The sequence below is a fragment of the Aythya ferina genome (assembly GCF_964211825.1).
Source record: "Aythya ferina genome assembly, chromosome: 8".
Classification (NCBI taxonomy): Eukaryota; Metazoa; Chordata; class Aves; order Anseriformes; family Anatidae; genus Aythya; species Aythya ferina.
Window position 1 is genome coordinate 22936798 of NC_140304.1, and position 16778 is coordinate 22953575.

The following is a 16778-nucleotide window of genomic DNA, read 5'->3' on the forward strand; positions in this document are numbered from 1 at the left end:
ACTATTCAAGAACTATTCAGAACTTCAGAGCAAAGTTTAAATGAAAGAATAATTAAATCCTGAAAGCAAACACAACATGGATTTACCAAAGGCAGGTTACAAAAACTAATTTAATATCTTTATTTGATTTTTTTTTTTAAATCGTTCCAGGGACAGAGGAAGTGTAGCAGATCAGTCATCTGACGTTCAGTTAAGCGTGTGAAACTGTGCCATGCGAGGTATTAGGAGTTAAGCTTCAGAAGCTACGGTTTGGTGCAACACCTGTATGTGAACAGGCTCTGAAGAGGAAAACAAAGAGCAGCACTGAATGGAGGGCTGGGAGTTCCCCCAGAGGAGGTCACGTTCAGTGTTTGCGTTAATGATTTTTGGCACAGGAGGCGGTGGTGTGCAAGTCGAATGTGTGATGATACAAAGCCAGGTGTGGTCAACACACAGGAAGATCAAAAGACCATCCAGGAAGACCACGATCACCCTCAGAGCAGGAGCGAACTGGATGGGATGGAACCTAATGAATGAATGGAAAGTCATTCAGTTGGGACAATAACAGAACTTCTTATTATAAACTGGGAAAGCATTATTTGACAATGACAGAGGAGGGAAGTGCTTCGATGTGTACTAATAAATCACGGGATAATTCAGGATGCAAGGCTATTACTGTGGGAAATAAAAAGGCAAATGTAGCTCTGGGAAGACTCAGGGAAAGGACTCCTGGTAGAGAGAGAACTGCACAAGGCAATGGTGAGCCCTTTTCCTGCTTCACCACAAGTGAACTCAGAGTAAATAAGGACAGAGGGAGCAACTACGCTTCTGAGAAATCTCCCAGTTTTCCTAGGGGAGATGGAGAGCCTGTTTTGGTAGGAGAAAAAGAAAGCATGGCTTCTTAGCTTGGTAGAATGAAGGTTGAGAAGAGATACAATAGCTCCCTGTATATGTATTAAGAACAAGCAAGAGCTAAAAGAGCTGTTTAAAATTTCAAGTTGCTGTAAGAATGACTGGGCATAGAGGAACTGGGAGCGATTCTTTCTTAACCATGAACAAGAGAATTAAGAGAATTAGCAGCAGTGAAGGCTGCAAAATGAGCTCTGTGCAAGGGACGTTGCCCGTGAAGCACCACTTCTTGCTGCCACCATGGTTTCTGTGCGGGTTTTCGGGGAGAAATGCTGCTGACTTGCAGAAATGTGGAGGATGTAACAGAACTGAGAAACCTCTGACTTTGCAACCTGCTCTTTTGCTTGAATGCATTCTTTGTTGACTTCACTCTCTCTTATTTAATTTCCCTGTATTTTATGGCATTGCAACAGACTTGATAAGACTAGCATGCTCTGAAGCTGAGCCGTTGCCCCACTTGTAATTGACTGCAGATGGTGAGCTTACCTTCCTTGTGGGTTGGTCTCTGAAACATTTTCTCAGTCTTAAAATACTCCACTTGGCTTCTCGTGAAGGGACAGAGGATGTTTTGTGCTTCCTTGTGGAATCAAGAAAGGAGAGGTGGTTCTGGGGCTGCTGCATTTGCATAGTCCTGAAAGGTAGCTTTAACCCATGATAAATTTTGGTCTAATAACTGTGACCAAACACTCATACATCAGGCCCACTGCCACCCCCTGGGATGGACAGCTCTAACAGTGCACGTGCTGGCAAAGCGGCTCTGCTGCTGCTGTCACTGAAAAGAGCAAACAGGGAAAGGCCCAAAGCAAAGGAAATCCCAGCCCGCACCCCAAACAAGAAGGGCTCTGGAGCCTCCTGGATGTTCATTAATCCAGCCATGGCTCACACAAGCTGCCCGATTGTTCTCACAAGCAGGAGCTGGACCGAGCACCTGCTCGAAGCCTGCAGCAGAGCAGCGAGGGCAGAGCCCCTCTGCCAGGTCACAGCAGCAGCAGCGGTGTGACACGTGGTGACATAAAGCTGGAGGTGGCACTGCGTGATCCAGGCTGCTCTGCCCCTGGCTGGAGCTGCAGGTTCACAGGGAAATAGCTGGACTTTGCTGCTTGTGATGCTGAGGTGTAGCTTCAGGGCTTAGGGCACGAGCTATGTGAACGTAAGCAATCCTCCCTGGAGGATTAGGAAATGAGGCAGTGACGGCTCAGTGTGCATGGGAAGAGAGTGTCAAAGCAGTCAGAAGGGACAGAGAGCATCTTGCCAGGGCAGCCAAAGCACATCCAGTATCCAAGGGCAGAAAAAAGGCTGCTTTGCCACAGTACTCTCAGCAATAAATCACTGGTGTTGTGGCTGCTTCATGTCAATCTCCTCCAGGTGTGCATTCTGCTCACAGCACTTTGCATAAGATGTCAGAATTAGTGCTCTGCCAGTGTGACCCTATCCGTGGGGACGTGGGTGCCAAAGCATTGCCTGTCTCTTACCACTTGTTGCAGCTCGGGACACACTGCACCAGCTGAAAGAGATGGCCGGGACACCTCGCCCAGGAGCACGGTGACACAGAGCACTTTGGCTTACCCAACAAGTGGTGACAGATGCTTGGTGTGATGCAGAGAGCTTCCCTTATGGCAGGTACAGCTTGGTCCTGGCCCCAAAGTCAGGGCCTGACAAGGGCTGGCTTTTTATGAGACCTCTCCAGACCCTGTGCCCGCAGCCGGCAGCACCACATGCCAGGTTATTTGCACCAAGCAGTGTGGAGCCTGCAAGACTCAGGATCCCAGGCAGGTTTTGCGGTGTGTTCTGGTGCCTTTCCCGTGTTGGCAGTGATGGGAGCGAGGTGCCTGCCTCTCCTTGGCAGTTTTGAAAAATCTGCTCCGGATCTTCTCCCCCCTGCGGCCGCCGGCGCAGGAATGCAGTCTCCTTCGCCTGATTAGCTCTGTCTGTCAGTGGGGTGAGTCCCTCTCCTGCAGTCAGTAACCCGAGCTAGTGTTGAAGACATGCCTCATGCCTCCTGTCGGGTGGAGCAGCACCGCACCGAGCGCCCTGCTGGTGCTGCTTGCGGGGGGACGAAAGCCTGTTCCCCTCCCTCTGTGGGCTCACACCCGACCGCAAAGCCTTTGAGGGCACAGCCACAGCCGGCAGCCAGATACAGGGATCAAGTGGGAGGCTAAATTTCCCTTACATGTGGCTTTCTGCTTGGAAAGAGGAATTTGTGGCAGTGACCAGAGCACAGAGCAGCCTTCATGCTGAACAGCCGAGGTGTTTGCGCCGTGCCAGCAGCCGTGCGTGTGGTGCAGGAGAGCGCAAAGTGCCCAGTTTTACCATCCACCTCCTGTACTTCAGTTCCTGCTCCCTTGTACCTTTCATGCAGACAGATTTCCTCCTGCTGTCAGACGAGGTGCTTGCATGTCCTGAGCTGATGTTTCAGGCGGTTTGAGTTTGCCTAGAAGCGGCTGCTCCCCACTTTCTGTACGTACCGAGGGGCACAAGCAACTCATATGGGTGAAACCAGTTGACCTTTGCTGTGTGCTGAGGCAGAAGGGCACGGAGGAGGGATCAGCTTGTGCTGTGACATCTCGGGCACGGCCAGGCTCCCTCCTGCTCCAGGTAGGCTTTGATGAGCAGCAAGCCCAGCCAGATACAAGCTGCAAGGGTGCTGCAAGGCACGGAGCTCCTAGCGCAGCCCCGGTGCCAGCAGACACCGCTCGCTGCCTGCTGGCAGCAGCACACGCACCCTTGGCTGCCTCTGCCGGCGCTGTGTGCTCGTAGCAAGGGGCTGTGCTGTCGGGAGAGGCACTGCTGCACGGCGGGGACCACGCACAGGACCCCAAGGTGATGTGCCACACGTGGGAAGGCCTCCAGCACGCAGGGATCCTGGCTCTCCTGCTCCGAGGGGCAGCCTGTACGGCCCTGCTCCTGCAGCTCCATGGCTCTCAGTGCTGATTCTTACAACTCAGGTTGTTTTTTTCTGTTATTACCCAGCTTTCTTCCCAGTGCCAGTTTTCAGTTTCTGCTGTCATGCTAGCAGAAGCCAAGCACTGAGATGTTTCTTGGCGTTGTCCCTGCAGTTTGCAGACGGGGTCTTCTGTGTTTCCAGTCTCACACGCGGCCATGCCGTTACCTGTGCTGCTGCACCCTCGCAGCATTCGAGCAACCAGAAGTCAAAAGCTTCTTTTGAACACAGGTTGCAAGATAAGACCTGCCTGATCTCTCAGCAGCTTTACCTGTCATAAATCCTGTGTGCTGAGGGGACAGCAGTATGAACGCAGAGCAGCAGGAGGAGAGGCGCTTCCAAAACGTGCTGGAGATCTAGCAAGGGACCATGGGTCCCTGGCACCTCTTGGCACCAGAGAGGACACCCGCAGGTGACAGGACAGCCACGTGCACGCTGTGTGTGCGGGACACAGCCAGGGCGCTGCAGGGAGGTGCCACGGTCTGGCAGAAGGCTCTGTACTTTGCTGCTTGAAGCCATTTCTGGGATGCTCCCATCGAGGTATTTTATCATGGCCCACATCTTATTTAGAGCCAAGGTTACCTGCTGCCCAGAGCGCTGTCCTGAAGGTGTGGAAACCCTTCCTGGGATTCCTGTCTGGCCAGGAGACTTTGGGGAAAGTCGCTTTGCCCTGCTCTGTGTCTGACTCCCCAGGGGACACGTTCCTCCCTGCTTCCATGAAATGCTTTCCCAGCACCAGCGCAGCGGGGTGATGGCAGGGCACTGCTGCAGCCTGCTGCAGGGCACACAGCGGGGGGCTGACAGTCATTGCCCTCAAACGCCTGGCTCGGAGACGTGCCCATCCCACCCCTCACACTGTATTAGCGTGACCTTTGGCATCTGATTTCCTCTCGGTAGGGCCTGTGGAGGCAGGAGCTGGCCTTGGTGAGGCTGGGCGGGGGATGAGCTAGTGTTCCAACTCTCCTCTGTCTCCTCGGCAGAGCCCCGTGCCAGCTGGAGGCCCACGACGTGGGGTGCAGCAGCGTGCTCGGCCAGGAGAGCCGCTGACCTTTGTCTTTCTCCTTTCCTTCCAGTCCTGGACGCACAACATCCAACGGGAGAAGGAGTTCCTGCGGAAGCTGGTGAAAGCCCGAGTCATCACCGACCTGACCAGTGGGATCTGAGCGGCCGCAGCCGCCGCCTCACAGGGAGGAGAGGAAGACGCACGCTGCAGCTCCGGGAGCAGGCACCGGCAGCCCCCCGCACGAAGCCCGCTTCACTGGAGACACACCGAGATGCCCGGGTGCTCCGGGAAGGCCCTCTCGCATCGCCAGTCTGCAGGAGGGCAGCACCTGCTGCCCCCAGTCCCAGAGCTGGCAGGAGGCGGGCAAGGGGCTGAGCGGGCACTTCATGAACTCTGCATTGCAGACGGATCTCCTGTATCCAGGATTAAACGGGACAGACTCAGGAGAGAGAAGGAAGGTTTGTGAATAAAACGATTTGTGCCAAATGGGAGGTGACGCTGCCCCAAGGCGGCGGTGCCTGAATGTACAAAGTATTATTTTTTAAAGAAACTCTGCTGGAATCATACTAGAAATACCAAGGTGCAAAGCGAAATCTGCTTGTGCACAGCCCTGCGAAAAGCTCGGCCTCGCCACGCTCCGTCTGCATTGTCGCTGGCCTCAGGCCTTTCCCCGGGAAAACAAATCCGTCCAAGACTTCAGTGTTGTTGGTGCTGCTATAATTTAAAGGGAGGGTGGCTTTCCCTCATTCTCCACTTGGAGCTTCGCGTTGGAGATGAGCATGGGTTTGTTTTTCTGCACTTTTCCTCGCTTCCTGCGTAGAGGCAGCAGCGGCCACTTCCTTGGCTGTGTTTTCCGTAGCCGGTTGTCCTGCCCCGACTCTGCCCTGACCCTGGCGTGGAGCAGGGAGCTGGTGGCTTCCTCTGCCTGCAGCAGCCCCTCACGGCCGTCCTGCGTGTCACGGCGCTGCCGAGCCCACCTCGCTGTGCTCGAGGCCTCCAGGCCCCTCGGGTTGTGCCTGCTGTGCGGGGCCCTCACCGAGGCGGTGCAGGTCGGTGTCACCGCTCCTGGACTGCGCCTCGCCGCGCTTCGGGGGGGGAGAGGAGTGATTCGTTGTTTGGAAGGAGGTCAGATGTTGCGTGGATATCTGAAGCTTGGCAGTTTAAGAGCGGGCTGCCGAAGATGTTTTACGTTCCAGGCTCGATTGTGTTCCCTGGTCCGTGACCTCAGTGGTGGTGGAGCCTGCTGGCAAGGCTGGGGGCCTGCTGGGAGCCCTCGCCTTCTGCTTGGCCCCTGCTCACTTCATTTCCAAGCTCCTCCTGTGCTGCTCCTCCTGCTCTCAGGAGCACGTCCCTTCCTTTGCTCTCTTGGTCCCAAGATGCAGTATTTGCACATTTGATTTGTATACGTATTTCAGAGGAGCTGGAATAAACTGAGCAACGTGGCTGAGCGCGAGGACGGCGGGGTGCTCTCATCCACCTGGAGAGCGTGGGCAGAAGAGGGATTGCGGGGGAAAATCGGGTGGAAATGGGCCTCGAGGCAGGAGCTGGCCACGCTGCGCCCACGCAGGGCACCATCCCCACCTCCCTGCACATTGAGGCCACCACGGGGGTCAGCAGAGGGGATCTGGGAGGTGCTCCCTTCCCTTCCCCTTCCCATTTCCCTTCCCCTGTCCCTCTGGCCTCCCAGCCGGGCGATCCCTGCGCCCCCCAGGTACGTGCCTGCCCCCAGGATGCTCCATGAGGTTTCCAGCCCAGAAAGCTGGGGTGTTCAGCAGGTTTTTGACCATCTGCTGTGGCAGATACTCACTTGAATGTTCTCCCCTAATTTTTTTTGCTCAAAGGACTGGTGGTCCTGGTACTGGACCTGGCCAGGTGGTGGCATCTTGGTGCTTGAACTGGGTCTTCGCCTGCTGCTGGGGGAGCCCCAGGGCACCAAGGGGGGTGGTGGGCCCCATCCAGACACTACAGGGAGTGGAGGTGCCAGGGAGCAGGTACTGCAGCCAGGAGGAGGAGGGGAAGAGCCTTCAGTATCAGTGCTGGGCTCTTCCCTACCCCCAGAGGAGCTGTGGAGGGAGCACCCCCAGGGACAGCAGAGCATCACTTTGATTTAGTCTGTTATCACTACAAACACATGGCACGGTCATCTTCCAACTCGCTGCTCCAGGCCCAGGGCCCCTGCTCTGCTCAGGACCCGCTGGGAAGCTGTCCCTGCAGCGCAGGGGCTCTCAGGCTGCGTGCCTCAGGGTGACCGTGGTGGGTCGGGACACCTGCAAGTGGGGACAGCAAGGAGGGAGGTGCTGGGGGGCCACGGCTCCCCTATAACTCGCTGTCCCGTTTGACCCAGGACTCTCAGCAAGGACATCAGCGGGGCAGCTTCATCCACGGAGCATCCCACGGCCAGGCCCTGCGGGTGATGCTGCCCCGGGGCAGCGCTGGGCCTGGCTCCTGGAGGCCTCTCGGTGGCTGTCTCCTGGCGTGCACCTGCAGCCACCTCCCGCCCTCCGGGACGCCGCAGCCCTGCCAGCTCGGAGCGCTGCACGCGGGTCAGAGCAGGGTCAGTGGGACGGATGCGAGTCTTGGCCTCTCCCTCGCCGTGACTCACCTTTTCAGCTCGGAAGGGAGAGCCCAGGGGAATTCTCCACGGCCTAAATATAGAGCGGGGTTGCCTGCCGCGCGGAGAGGCCAGCAGGGTGGCAGGGAACCTGCCTGGAGAGGGGCTGGGGGAGCGCCAGGAGGTCGGGGTGGGGGAAACCCACGTGCCAGTGGGGCTTTGCTCCTGCTGGTGTGGGCAGCGGGGCTGGGGTGCCACCGTGCTGCTCCCTGCCCGCAGCATCACCCAGGTGAGGCTTGGCCATACCCTGGGCTTGAGCTCACGCATGCTGCATGGAGGCAGCACCACCAGGGAACGTGAGGCCGTGGGGGATCTGAGCCCGGCATCCTCCGACCAGCACCTCTGTGATTCCCGGTCCCCTTTCTGCCAGGAGGGAGATGGGGAAGGAGCAGGGAGGCTGGGGACGGGCAGCACCAGATGAGGGCTTCCAGGTGGGCTGGCAGGGAGGCAGCCACCATGCTGAGCTCCGCCAGCAGCAGCGGGGTCCCTGCGGTCGGTCTGAGTGTGCGTGGGGTGCGGTGACCCCCTGCCACCCTCAGGTGTGGTGACAGGGCCACCACCCAGCCTGTGGTGTCACAGAGGGACCTGCTCCGAGGGTCGGGGAGCTCGCCAGTGCTGTACCGAGCTGAGATATAAGAACTCAATGAGTTTTTAAAATTAGTTTTAGTTTCTGCGTTGTTTTTTTTTTTTTTTTTAATTTTCCCTCTAGGTAGGGAGGGCAAGAGTCTTGCAGGCTCCTCCAAGCCGGCTTATGTCACATCGATTCAGTCATATCACAGAAGCAATAAAGCTATCAAACGAGCTTGGCTGGCCTCTTTCTTTTGCTGCCTTCGGCCATGTGTAGGGGAGGCAGAGGGATTCCCCGCTCGGGCTATCCCCAGCCTGCTCCAGCTGCTGGCTCCCCCAGCACAGCACCCCGAAGGCACCTCCTGAACCCAGGGGGTGGCTCTGGGGCAGGAGAGGGCTGTGCTCCTCCTGCCTGCTGCCCGAGGGGCTGGGAGAGGGGCTCGGGGTGGGCGCACAAGGTGTCGGGGGGCAGCAGCCCCCTTGTACGTGCGGGGCTGGCCATTTGGAGGTGTTTTGCTGTCCCACCTGTTGAGCTGTGGCAGTCACCCAGCCTCAAACCACCGCATTCCCGTGTCCTCCTGGAGGGAGCGATGGGGGCACCGTGGCCTCTGCTCACCCCGCAGGCACCTCTGTGCCCCTCTGAGTGGCAGCAGAGGCTGTCCCAGCCGCCCTCCCCTTGTGGGGAGCACTCGAGGTACCAAGCCAGCGCTGGAGGGGACAGAGAGGACCCCGGGACCCTCGCTGTGATCCTCCCCATCAAAGCACACCGTGCCTGACCTCGGGGCACGTGGAGGAAGCCGGGGTGACGGCGTCCTCCCTGTGACCACCTCCCTTCGGCCACCTCCCTTCGGGCCTCTCCCGGGGCCTCCCCAGCAGCGGGGCCGCTTGCAGCCCGCGGGTGCGGCCCCGGGGAAGGCAGGTGTCCGGCACAGCGACCTTCTCGCCGCCACGTCCAGGAAGGAAGCAGTTTAGGAAGCCAGGGGCCGAGGCCGTGACCGCCTCCAACACCTGCCGGGGCCCGGAGGGAGGATGTGACCCCTGCTGTGGCCCCAGCCGTGCTGGGGAGCTTCCAGGGCCGTGGGACGAGTCAGGGACGGTTTCGTCACTCGGGGGAGCTGGGGGGGCTGCTTCCAAGTGGGTGACAGGTCTGACGGACACCAGGGGTGGCCTCCTGCCAGCACCGGCGGGACACTGCGGAGGCGACTGCCTCCCGGGAGCACGGCTACAAGTTACGGAGCCCCAGTTGGAGCGGGGAGCGGCTGGAGCTGCTCAGACCCCTCTTCTCCACGCTCCTTTTCCAGACCCTGACAGAGCAGAGCCACCGCTGCCACCCCCGCACGTGGCATGGACCTGAGCCGGGGAGCAGGGCACGCGGGGACAGCCACGTTAGCAGGAGCAGACGCTTGGTTCTGGTAGCAGATGTCCCCAAAGGAATCACGTCGCCACCAAGACAGGGACAGTGCAGCCGGCCCGTCTGCGTCACAGCTCTGCTGCTCCCCACATGCTTGGTGGCGAGCTCCGTGCTCCAGGGCAGAGACAGAGCCAGGGCCCCCAGGTTTATGGGGTGTCAGCCACAAAGGGGGCACCCCCCAGGACGGGACAGAGGGCAGGCTGTGCACAGCCACCCCGGTACAGGACCAGGGGCACTGGGGGCACCACAAGAGGTCCCCTGGACACCCCGCTGTGCCATGCCCACCCCCAGCATCGCGCCCAGGGCCAGCTCCCAGCTGAGCTGGGACACGAGGGGACACAAGGACCAGCCCAGCAGTGCGCAGGGAAGGTGGGAAGGGACGGGGCACCCTGCCTGGGGCACCTTTGGCTGTCACCAAGCCCCACAGGCACGGCCAGGGGCCCCAGGGCAGGACGTGCCACCCACAGGGAGGCTGTCCAAGCAGGCAGCCCCCTTACCTCAGCCTGCTGCCCTGCGAAGCAGAGTCCCATTCCCCAACCCCACCCCTGCCAATTCCCCACCCCAGGGCCACCCCTGTGCCCCCAAACCTCAGGAGCAGTCCCAGGCCACAGCAGCGGGGCAGCGAGACCCCCACACCCCATGCTCAGCCCTCTTAGGGCAGGAACGGTGCCTCCGGACCCTCTGCCACCCCGCTGGCAGCACTGGGGACAGCTTGGCCACCACCCCCCAGGGCCAGCACATTCCCCGGCAGGTGCTGCAGCGGGAGGGATGCGGGAGCTGTCATCCTGCGAGGGATAATCCGGCAAGACGAGGCCAGGCCAGGCCAGGCAGCCTCGTCTCGTCTCAGCTCACACGCTCCTCCAGCCCTTCCAGACAGGGTCCGGGCAGCGGGGAAGCCGTCAACGCCGCTTTGGGATCGGGGAGCAAGGAAGGAGCCCAGGCCAAAACCCCAGGGGCTCCCTGGGGCCGGCGTGCAGCCACGGCGTGGCCGCTGGCCCTGCTCCAGCCAGGGAGAGTTATATAAGCCCGGGGAGGCTGCGAGGAGCTGCCCGGGCAGATGACACGGCCGGCAGCATCCCGGGGCGCACAGCCCGGCCGGACGCCTCCGGCCACCGCTGCGGGCAGGGCCCGGGGGGCCAGCGAGCCATGAGGGCTGGCCCCGGGGGGCTCGGCCGGGCTGGGCTGTGCCCCCACGGCCAGCTCCGGCCAGGGGAGCACGTGTGAAGCGAGGCCGAGCAGAGGCGGCCCTGGGATTTTGGCACGTTCGCCAGGAGCACTCGAGAGCCCCACGATGGACGTGGAGGGCCCTGGGCGGTGACGCAGGGACTCGCACGGGCTCGGCTCGGCTCGGCTCGGCTCGCCAGCCGGCCCCCATGTCCCCGGGGCCTGCGACGGCCCCGGCGGAGGGAGGCAGGGAGGCGGCGGAGGTAAGGAGGCCGCCGGAGGGTGGCCGAGCCCGGGGTGGCCTCGGGGGCGCAGGGGCGGGCGGGGAGGCAGGGCGGGGAGCCCGGACTCCTCCTCCGGAGAGGCGCACGGGTGGCCCGAGGGGGGCTCGGGTGCGTGGGGACGGGCCCCGCTGCGCCCACGCCGAGCCGCGGGGGCCCCCACGGGGCCGCAGGGGGGGCTCCCCCCGACGCCACGCGTGAGGGTGCTCCGTGGGGCCGTGTCCCCCACCCCAAACCCTCCCTCGCCCTCCAGGGGATCCGTCCCGTTCGGGAAGGGCTGAGCGTGGCCCCGCACGGGGGGGCCCCGTGTCCGTCCTGCCTGTGCTGCGACCGCGCTGTCGGGGCAGCGAGCCGCCCGGGGAGCCGAGCCGCGGGGCGTCCGTCCGTCGGTCCGTCCGGGAGGGCTGTCCGGCGGCTGTCCGGCCGCCCGGTGCCGGTGGAGGTCCCGGTGCCGCTGCGGGTCCCGGGGCCGGCGGGGTCCCGGGGCCGGCGCCCTCCTGCTCCCGGGGCGGTGCCGGCTGCGGGGCGGGCCGGGGGGTCCCGGTGGCGCTCGGGGCGCGGTGCCGGTGCCGGTGCCCGCCCCGCCGGTCAGGTGACGGCGGCTGGAATTTGACACCGGCGGCGGCGGCGGGAGCGGGATGGAGCCGCCGCTGCCCCGCACTGCGCGCCCGCCCGCCGGCACCGGCACCGGCACCGCACCCCGGGGCGCACCGGGACCCGCACCACCGACCCCCGAGGCGCAGCGGGAGCGGCACCGGGAGCAGCACCGGCGGCGGTACCGGGAGCGGCAGCGGCGGCGGCGGGAGCCGGTACCGGTGCCGGCGGGGCAGCGCCGGCCCCCGCCCGCGCCCCGCCCCGGCGCGGCGGCGGGGGGCGGCGGGGAGCGGAGGCGATGCGGGGCGGCGGCGGCCCGGGGGATGCTCCCCGCCGCGGGCACGGTGAGTGCGGGCCGGGGCGGCGGGCGGCGGCAGCGGCCGTCCCAGCCCGCCGGCAGCCTACGGGGAACCGGGGCCGGGGGTAGGGGGGGAGAAATAAGGGGGGTCCGCTCCGCCGCCCGCCCCGCCGGCAAAAGCCGCGGGGCGGCGAGGGGGGCCCGGACCACCCCCGTCACCCCGGGCAGGTCCCGGCCCGGCGGCTCCCGGGGCTGCCCGAGCCCGGCCCCGCGGTGGGAAGCGCTCGGGAGCCGCGGCGGGGAACGGGGCTGCCCCCGCTCGGGCCGGGGAGAGGCGGGGACCCCGCGGGGGTGCCCGGGGGCACGGGGCCGGGCTCGCCCGCCCCTTCTCGGGCTCGCCCCTTCTCGGGCTCACCCCTTCAGGCACGTCGGGGGAGTCCCTGTCCCGGCTGCCCGGGGCCGGCCGGTGAGCGGGGCAGGCAGCTCCCTCCGGGAAGGGCCGCCTCTGGGGAGAGCCCCGGGACCGGGGCGCGGGGACCGGAGCTGCCCCCGGTGCCCCCGGGCGGCCGCGGCTGCTTCCACGCGGCGGCAGCTCCTCGTTCGTGGGCCCCACGTGTCCGGTACCGGCCTCCCCCGGCCCTGTGGGGCAGGTGGCAGCCCCGTGTCACCCACGGGCTTCCTTGGCGACCCCCTCGCAAGTCCTCCAGCGCGGTGGGACGCCGGCCCCGCGCCGGTTCCCGGTGCCCGCAGGTGCCCGGGGAGGTCTCCGGGCATCGCCCCACGCCGCCAGCGAGGCCCGGCCTTATCCCCGGCCCCAAAGCGGCCCCCCCGGGATGCTGGGACCCTCGTCCTGGGGCTGGGGCTCCGCAGCGGCCGCCGCGCAGTGTCTGTAGGCTGCGCACCGGGGCCGTCCCCGCACCGTCCCCCCGTGCCCCGGGACGGGCCCCAGGGGCACGGCGCTGCTCAGCCCCGGGGGAGACGCGTGGGTTGTGGGGGGGCTGACCCGAGCGAGGGCAGCTCCTCGCGTGGACCGGCCCGATCCCGACCTGGGAAGAGCTCCGGAGCCTGGTAGTGGCCGGCCGGGGCTCTCCCAGCCGGGACAGGAGCAGATCCCACCCGGACCCCCTCCAGGAGCCGGGGCTGCGGCTCCGGCATCCCCGCGGGGCGCTCGGGACCGGGCCCGGCTGTTCCCCGTTCCCCCAGCCCACGGGGGTGCGCGGCCAGCGCGGGGCCGTGCCGCCGGGGGGAGGCTCCCTTCTCCCTCCCGCTTCTCTCGGCGGATCCCGGGGCCGTGCTGCCGCCGGCTGGGCGAAGCCCGCAGTGCAGCTCGGCCCCGCCGCCCGTTCACCGGCTCCCGGGGCAGCTGCGCCCCGCTGGGGCCGGGGCCGCAGCGCCCGGTGCCCCGCCGCCGCCCGACGGGGCGGGCAGGGCGGCCTCGCCGCTGATGCCCCCGCCGGGACGGGGCTGGAGGAGCGGCAGCCCCGCAGCGTGGGCCCCCGGCCGCTGTGTCACCGCCTGGCCGCTGGCCCGCAGCCGGCGAGGGCCCCCGTCCCGTCCCGCTGTGCTGCTGGGGCCGGGGGGCCGCGGCGGGGCAGTGGGAGCGGGGCCGGGGGGCCCGGCTCCTGCTGGAGGGGGCCACGGGACCCTCGCCGGGCCCCTCCGGGGGTGCCGGCCTGGGAAAACGGTGACCTGGCGGCAGCGGCTGGCGCGGGGCCACGGGCTGCCACGGGAGCCATGCGCTGCGTGGGCCGTGCTTGGCCAAGCTGCGGCGGCTGGCGGGGCTGGGGGGCCTGGTGCCAGCCCTGCCTGCCGTGGGGACGCATCCTGCCCGGCACACGGCGCGCAGAGGGGGGGTTCGTGTGCCTGGTGGTGCCTGTCACAGCCCCTTGGCGTGGCACGGCTGGGTGCCACCCACGCAAGGTGGCGGTGGATGCAGCAAGCGGGGCTTGGGGCCTGGGGAGCATCCCCTGAGATGATGCTGGGGGTGTGCGGGGACTGGTTTTGGCTCCCCATGCCAGCAGTGCCCCGCTGCTTCCCCTCGCTCTTTGGCCAGCAGCGTTCTCCTGGCAGGAGCACCTGGGATTTTCTGGGGTAAAGCCATGGAGGGGACAGGGGGAACCCCCCCGCTGTGGGATGCCACTGAGCTCGAAGGTGACAGTCACATCCTGAGCAATGGGGATGCAGCAGCAGGCCAAGAGCTGGGAGCCACCTCCGGGGAATCCAGGATTCCCCACTCCATGCTTGGGGCATTGAGGAGTGGGGGCTTCCCCGCACCCCACACATGTGTGGGTGCAAACTGGAGCTGTCCCTGCACCTCCCAGGGGCCCGCAGCACGAATTCCCCTGTGCGGCGGGGACATTGAGCACTGAGCGGTGGCCTTGGGGTGAATGGCTTTGGAGAGCCCAGCGTGGTGTGCTGCTGTGTCCCCATGGGACCTGCCTGTCCCACCCCTCGCGGCCCCATTTGCCTGTCCACGGGCTGCCCAGGGGCCGCACGCCCCAGCTCCCAGCGCTGCACAGGCAGCGTGCCGGGGAGCCAGCGCGGGGCCGGGGGGTGGCCGCACCGGGGGACCCTGCGCTAATGGATTTGGAGTTTCCAAGGTCAGGCTCCCACCGCGAGCAAGAAAAACATTCCCAGGGAAGGGCCATGGGAAAGGGCCCCCCCCGTGGCGCTCCCAGTCCCAGCAGCTGCCTTACGGCACAGCCTGGCATCCCGCGCCGCTCGCGCGAGGAGGCGGCTGCATCCCCCCGAGGAGAGGTGCTGGGCAAAGTCCCTTCTGCCAAGATCTCTGGGAAGGGAGACGTGGGGGGCATGGGGGCCTGGCTGTGCAGGGAGGGTATGGGAGGCATTGTGGGGTGCTGGGGGTGAGGATGGCATGTTTGGCTGGGGAGAGGTGTGCCAGCTCCCAGCCGGTTTGATGGCCTCTCCTGTTTGCCACTGGTGTCTGGGTGGGCAGGGCCGGGTGCTGCCAGCACCGGCTGTGGGTGCTCACCCTGTGTGTGCACGGGCACTGACCCACACCCCTGTGCTTGCAGCCAGCATGGAGCAGCGAGCGGGGCCACCAGAGCCAAGACCTGCAGGACCCAGCACGCATCCGCAGCCCAAGGTGAGCCCAGGCCTGGCCACCCACGATGGCCAGGACCCCCAATTCCCATCCGCATCCCCACCCCTGAGCCCGGTGCTCACCCCGCTGTGCCGTGCTGTGTTGCAGGAGGGGACGCTGTGGGGTGTCCTCGCCATCCTCTCGCTGCTGGCCGGGCTGGCCACGGGCGCGCTGCGAACCCCACACTGCAACGAGACGCTGGATGCGGCCCCCACGCCGCGGGACGTGGCCACCGCCAGCCCCAGCGCGGAGGACGGCGTGGAGATGCCGCTCGCCTGGAGCCAGCTGCACGGTGCGTGTTGGGGCAGGGGGACACCCCGGGGCTGGGGGGACGCTGTCACATGTGGGATGCACAGCCCGGGCACGGTGGCCCCAAGCAAGGGGGAGGCGGCTGGGTGCTGCAGTGGGTGTCAGGTGGGTCACCGCAGGAGACAGTGTGCTTGGTGGTCCTGGGGGGACAGGGATGACGGTGCCATCTCGCTTGCCCGCAGGGGACAACGTGACGACGGGGGCCCTGGGTGCAACGGAGCTGGCGGAGGACCTGCTGCTGCGCGCTGAGCGCTCGCCGCCGGGCACCAGCAAAGCCAAGGGCACCAGCAAAGGGATGAGGAAACACTCGCGGGGGGCCCGCGGGCGCAACTGCCACATCCGCAACCTGATGGTGAAGGTGCGCGACCTGGGCCTGGGCTTCAACTCGGACGAGATCGTGCTCTTCAAGTACTGCAGCGGCTCCTGCCACCGGGCGCGCAGCAACTACGACCTGACGCTGGGCAGCCTCCTGCGGCAGCAGCTCATCGTCCCGGGCCCGCAGGAGCGCATCCTCAGCCACCCCTGCTGCCGGCCCACCCGCTACGAGGCCGTGTCCTTCATGGACGTGCAGAACACGTGGCAGACGGTGGAGAAGCTCTCGGCAGCCGAGTGCAGCTGCATCGGCTGAGGGTGGGCTGCCGGCTCAGCCCCGGCTCGACGCACGCTGGCAGCCCCCAGCACGTGGCGCTGGCACTCGGAGGAACCAGGAGGGGCCGGTGCCCCCGGTTTTATGTGGCCACGAGGGACTGAGGCAAGCTGGAGTCGTGACAGAGGGGGTCGGCAGCAGAGCCCCCGCCCGCTCAGTGCCAAGCAGCCGGTGCCACCGGCTCCGTGGGGTCCTGCCCAGGTGCACCCCTACCTGGCTCGGCCCTGGGAGTGGAGCCGCAGGGGGACTGAGCATCCCCACCACCCCGTGCCCTGCCTGGACTGGTGCTCCCACACCCCTGCCAAGCATCGCCTGGGATTTGGAGGGGGTCAGGAAGGGGCACCCCGGGACTGGGGGTGGCCGGAGCCACCCTGCAGGGAGGGGGTGTCCCCAGGGGCAGGGGTGCAGCGGGGCCAAGCCGCACCGGCATGGGGCAGCGCCCGGTGCTCCGCAGGGCACGGGCACCCCCGGGACCCCTGCCCGGCTCCGAGAGGGGGCTGCAGGGTCCCTCCCCGCGGTGCTGCGGCACTAAACTATTTATTACTCTAAATTATTTATTTATTGTTCTCGAGCGGCAGCTCCTATTTATGACTTTGGGCCCGCGGGGGCCGGGTGTAATTTAACCCCAGCGCTGATGTGAAGCCCTGAGGCTGCGGCCAGCAGCGCCCCGTCCCCATCCTCGGGCTCCTCGTGCCCCCAACCCCTTTTTTTTTTTTTTTTTGGTCGTTTTTTTTTTTTTGGTTGTTTTTCTATTATTTGTAAGATTCGAGGATAAACTCTATTTTTGTACAGCCGCCTTTTCCCGTAGCAATAAAGCGATGGGCCGCGCGTCCGACCCCGCTGCCGGGTGCTGGCTTTTGGAGACGGGGAGGGGGCTCCGGGTGCATGGAGAGGGCGGGGGGGGGACCTCGCTCCGAGGGCCGGGGCGGGGCGCGGGGCCGGGACTACGGCTCCCGGCGGTC

General features: G+C 65.0%; 2 protein-coding genes across 14 annotated transcripts in view; both read left to right on the plus strand.

Annotated features, from left to right (window-relative positions):
• The window catches only part of ST3GAL3 (ST3 beta-galactoside alpha-2,3-sialyltransferase 3), a 176338-nt gene extending 168093 nt beyond the window's left edge, over positions 1 to 8245 (plus strand). For 10 of the 11 annotated variants that reach the window (XM_084527927.1, XM_084527920.1, XM_084527923.1 and 7 more), the window contains one exon: positions 4903 to 8245. In XM_084527927.1, the coding sequence (XP_084384053.1) occupies positions 4903 to 4992 (90 nt within the window). In that variant the 3' untranslated portion in view covers positions 4993 to 8245. Of the gene's footprint in view, positions 1 to 150; positions 949 to 4902 lie in introns of those variants that run through there. The other variant, XM_084527924.1, reaches the window with a different exon arrangement.
• A 1898-nt stretch (positions 8246 to 10143) lies between these two features.
• Positions 10144 to 16651, plus strand: ARTN (artemin). Of its 3 annotated transcripts, none has more exons than XM_084527932.1 (4): positions 10144 to 10848; positions 14794 to 14864; positions 14970 to 15153; positions 15353 to 16651. In XM_084527932.1, exons 2-4 carry the CDS (start codon positions 14799 to 14801, stop codon positions 15796 to 15798), a joined length of 696 nt encoding a protein of 231 aa, XP_084384058.1. In that variant the 5' UTR covers positions 10144 to 10848; positions 14794 to 14798; the 3' UTR covers positions 15799 to 16651. The 3 variants fall into 3 exon arrangements, with proteins under 3 accessions (XP_084384058.1, XP_084384057.1, XP_084384056.1); XM_084527931.1 differs by lacking the exon at positions 10144 to 10848 and adding an exon at positions 11548 to 11804; XM_084527930.1 differs by lacking the exon at positions 10144 to 10848 and having other exon boundaries at positions 14652 to 14864.
• Positions 16652 to 16778: the final 127 nt, after the last annotated feature.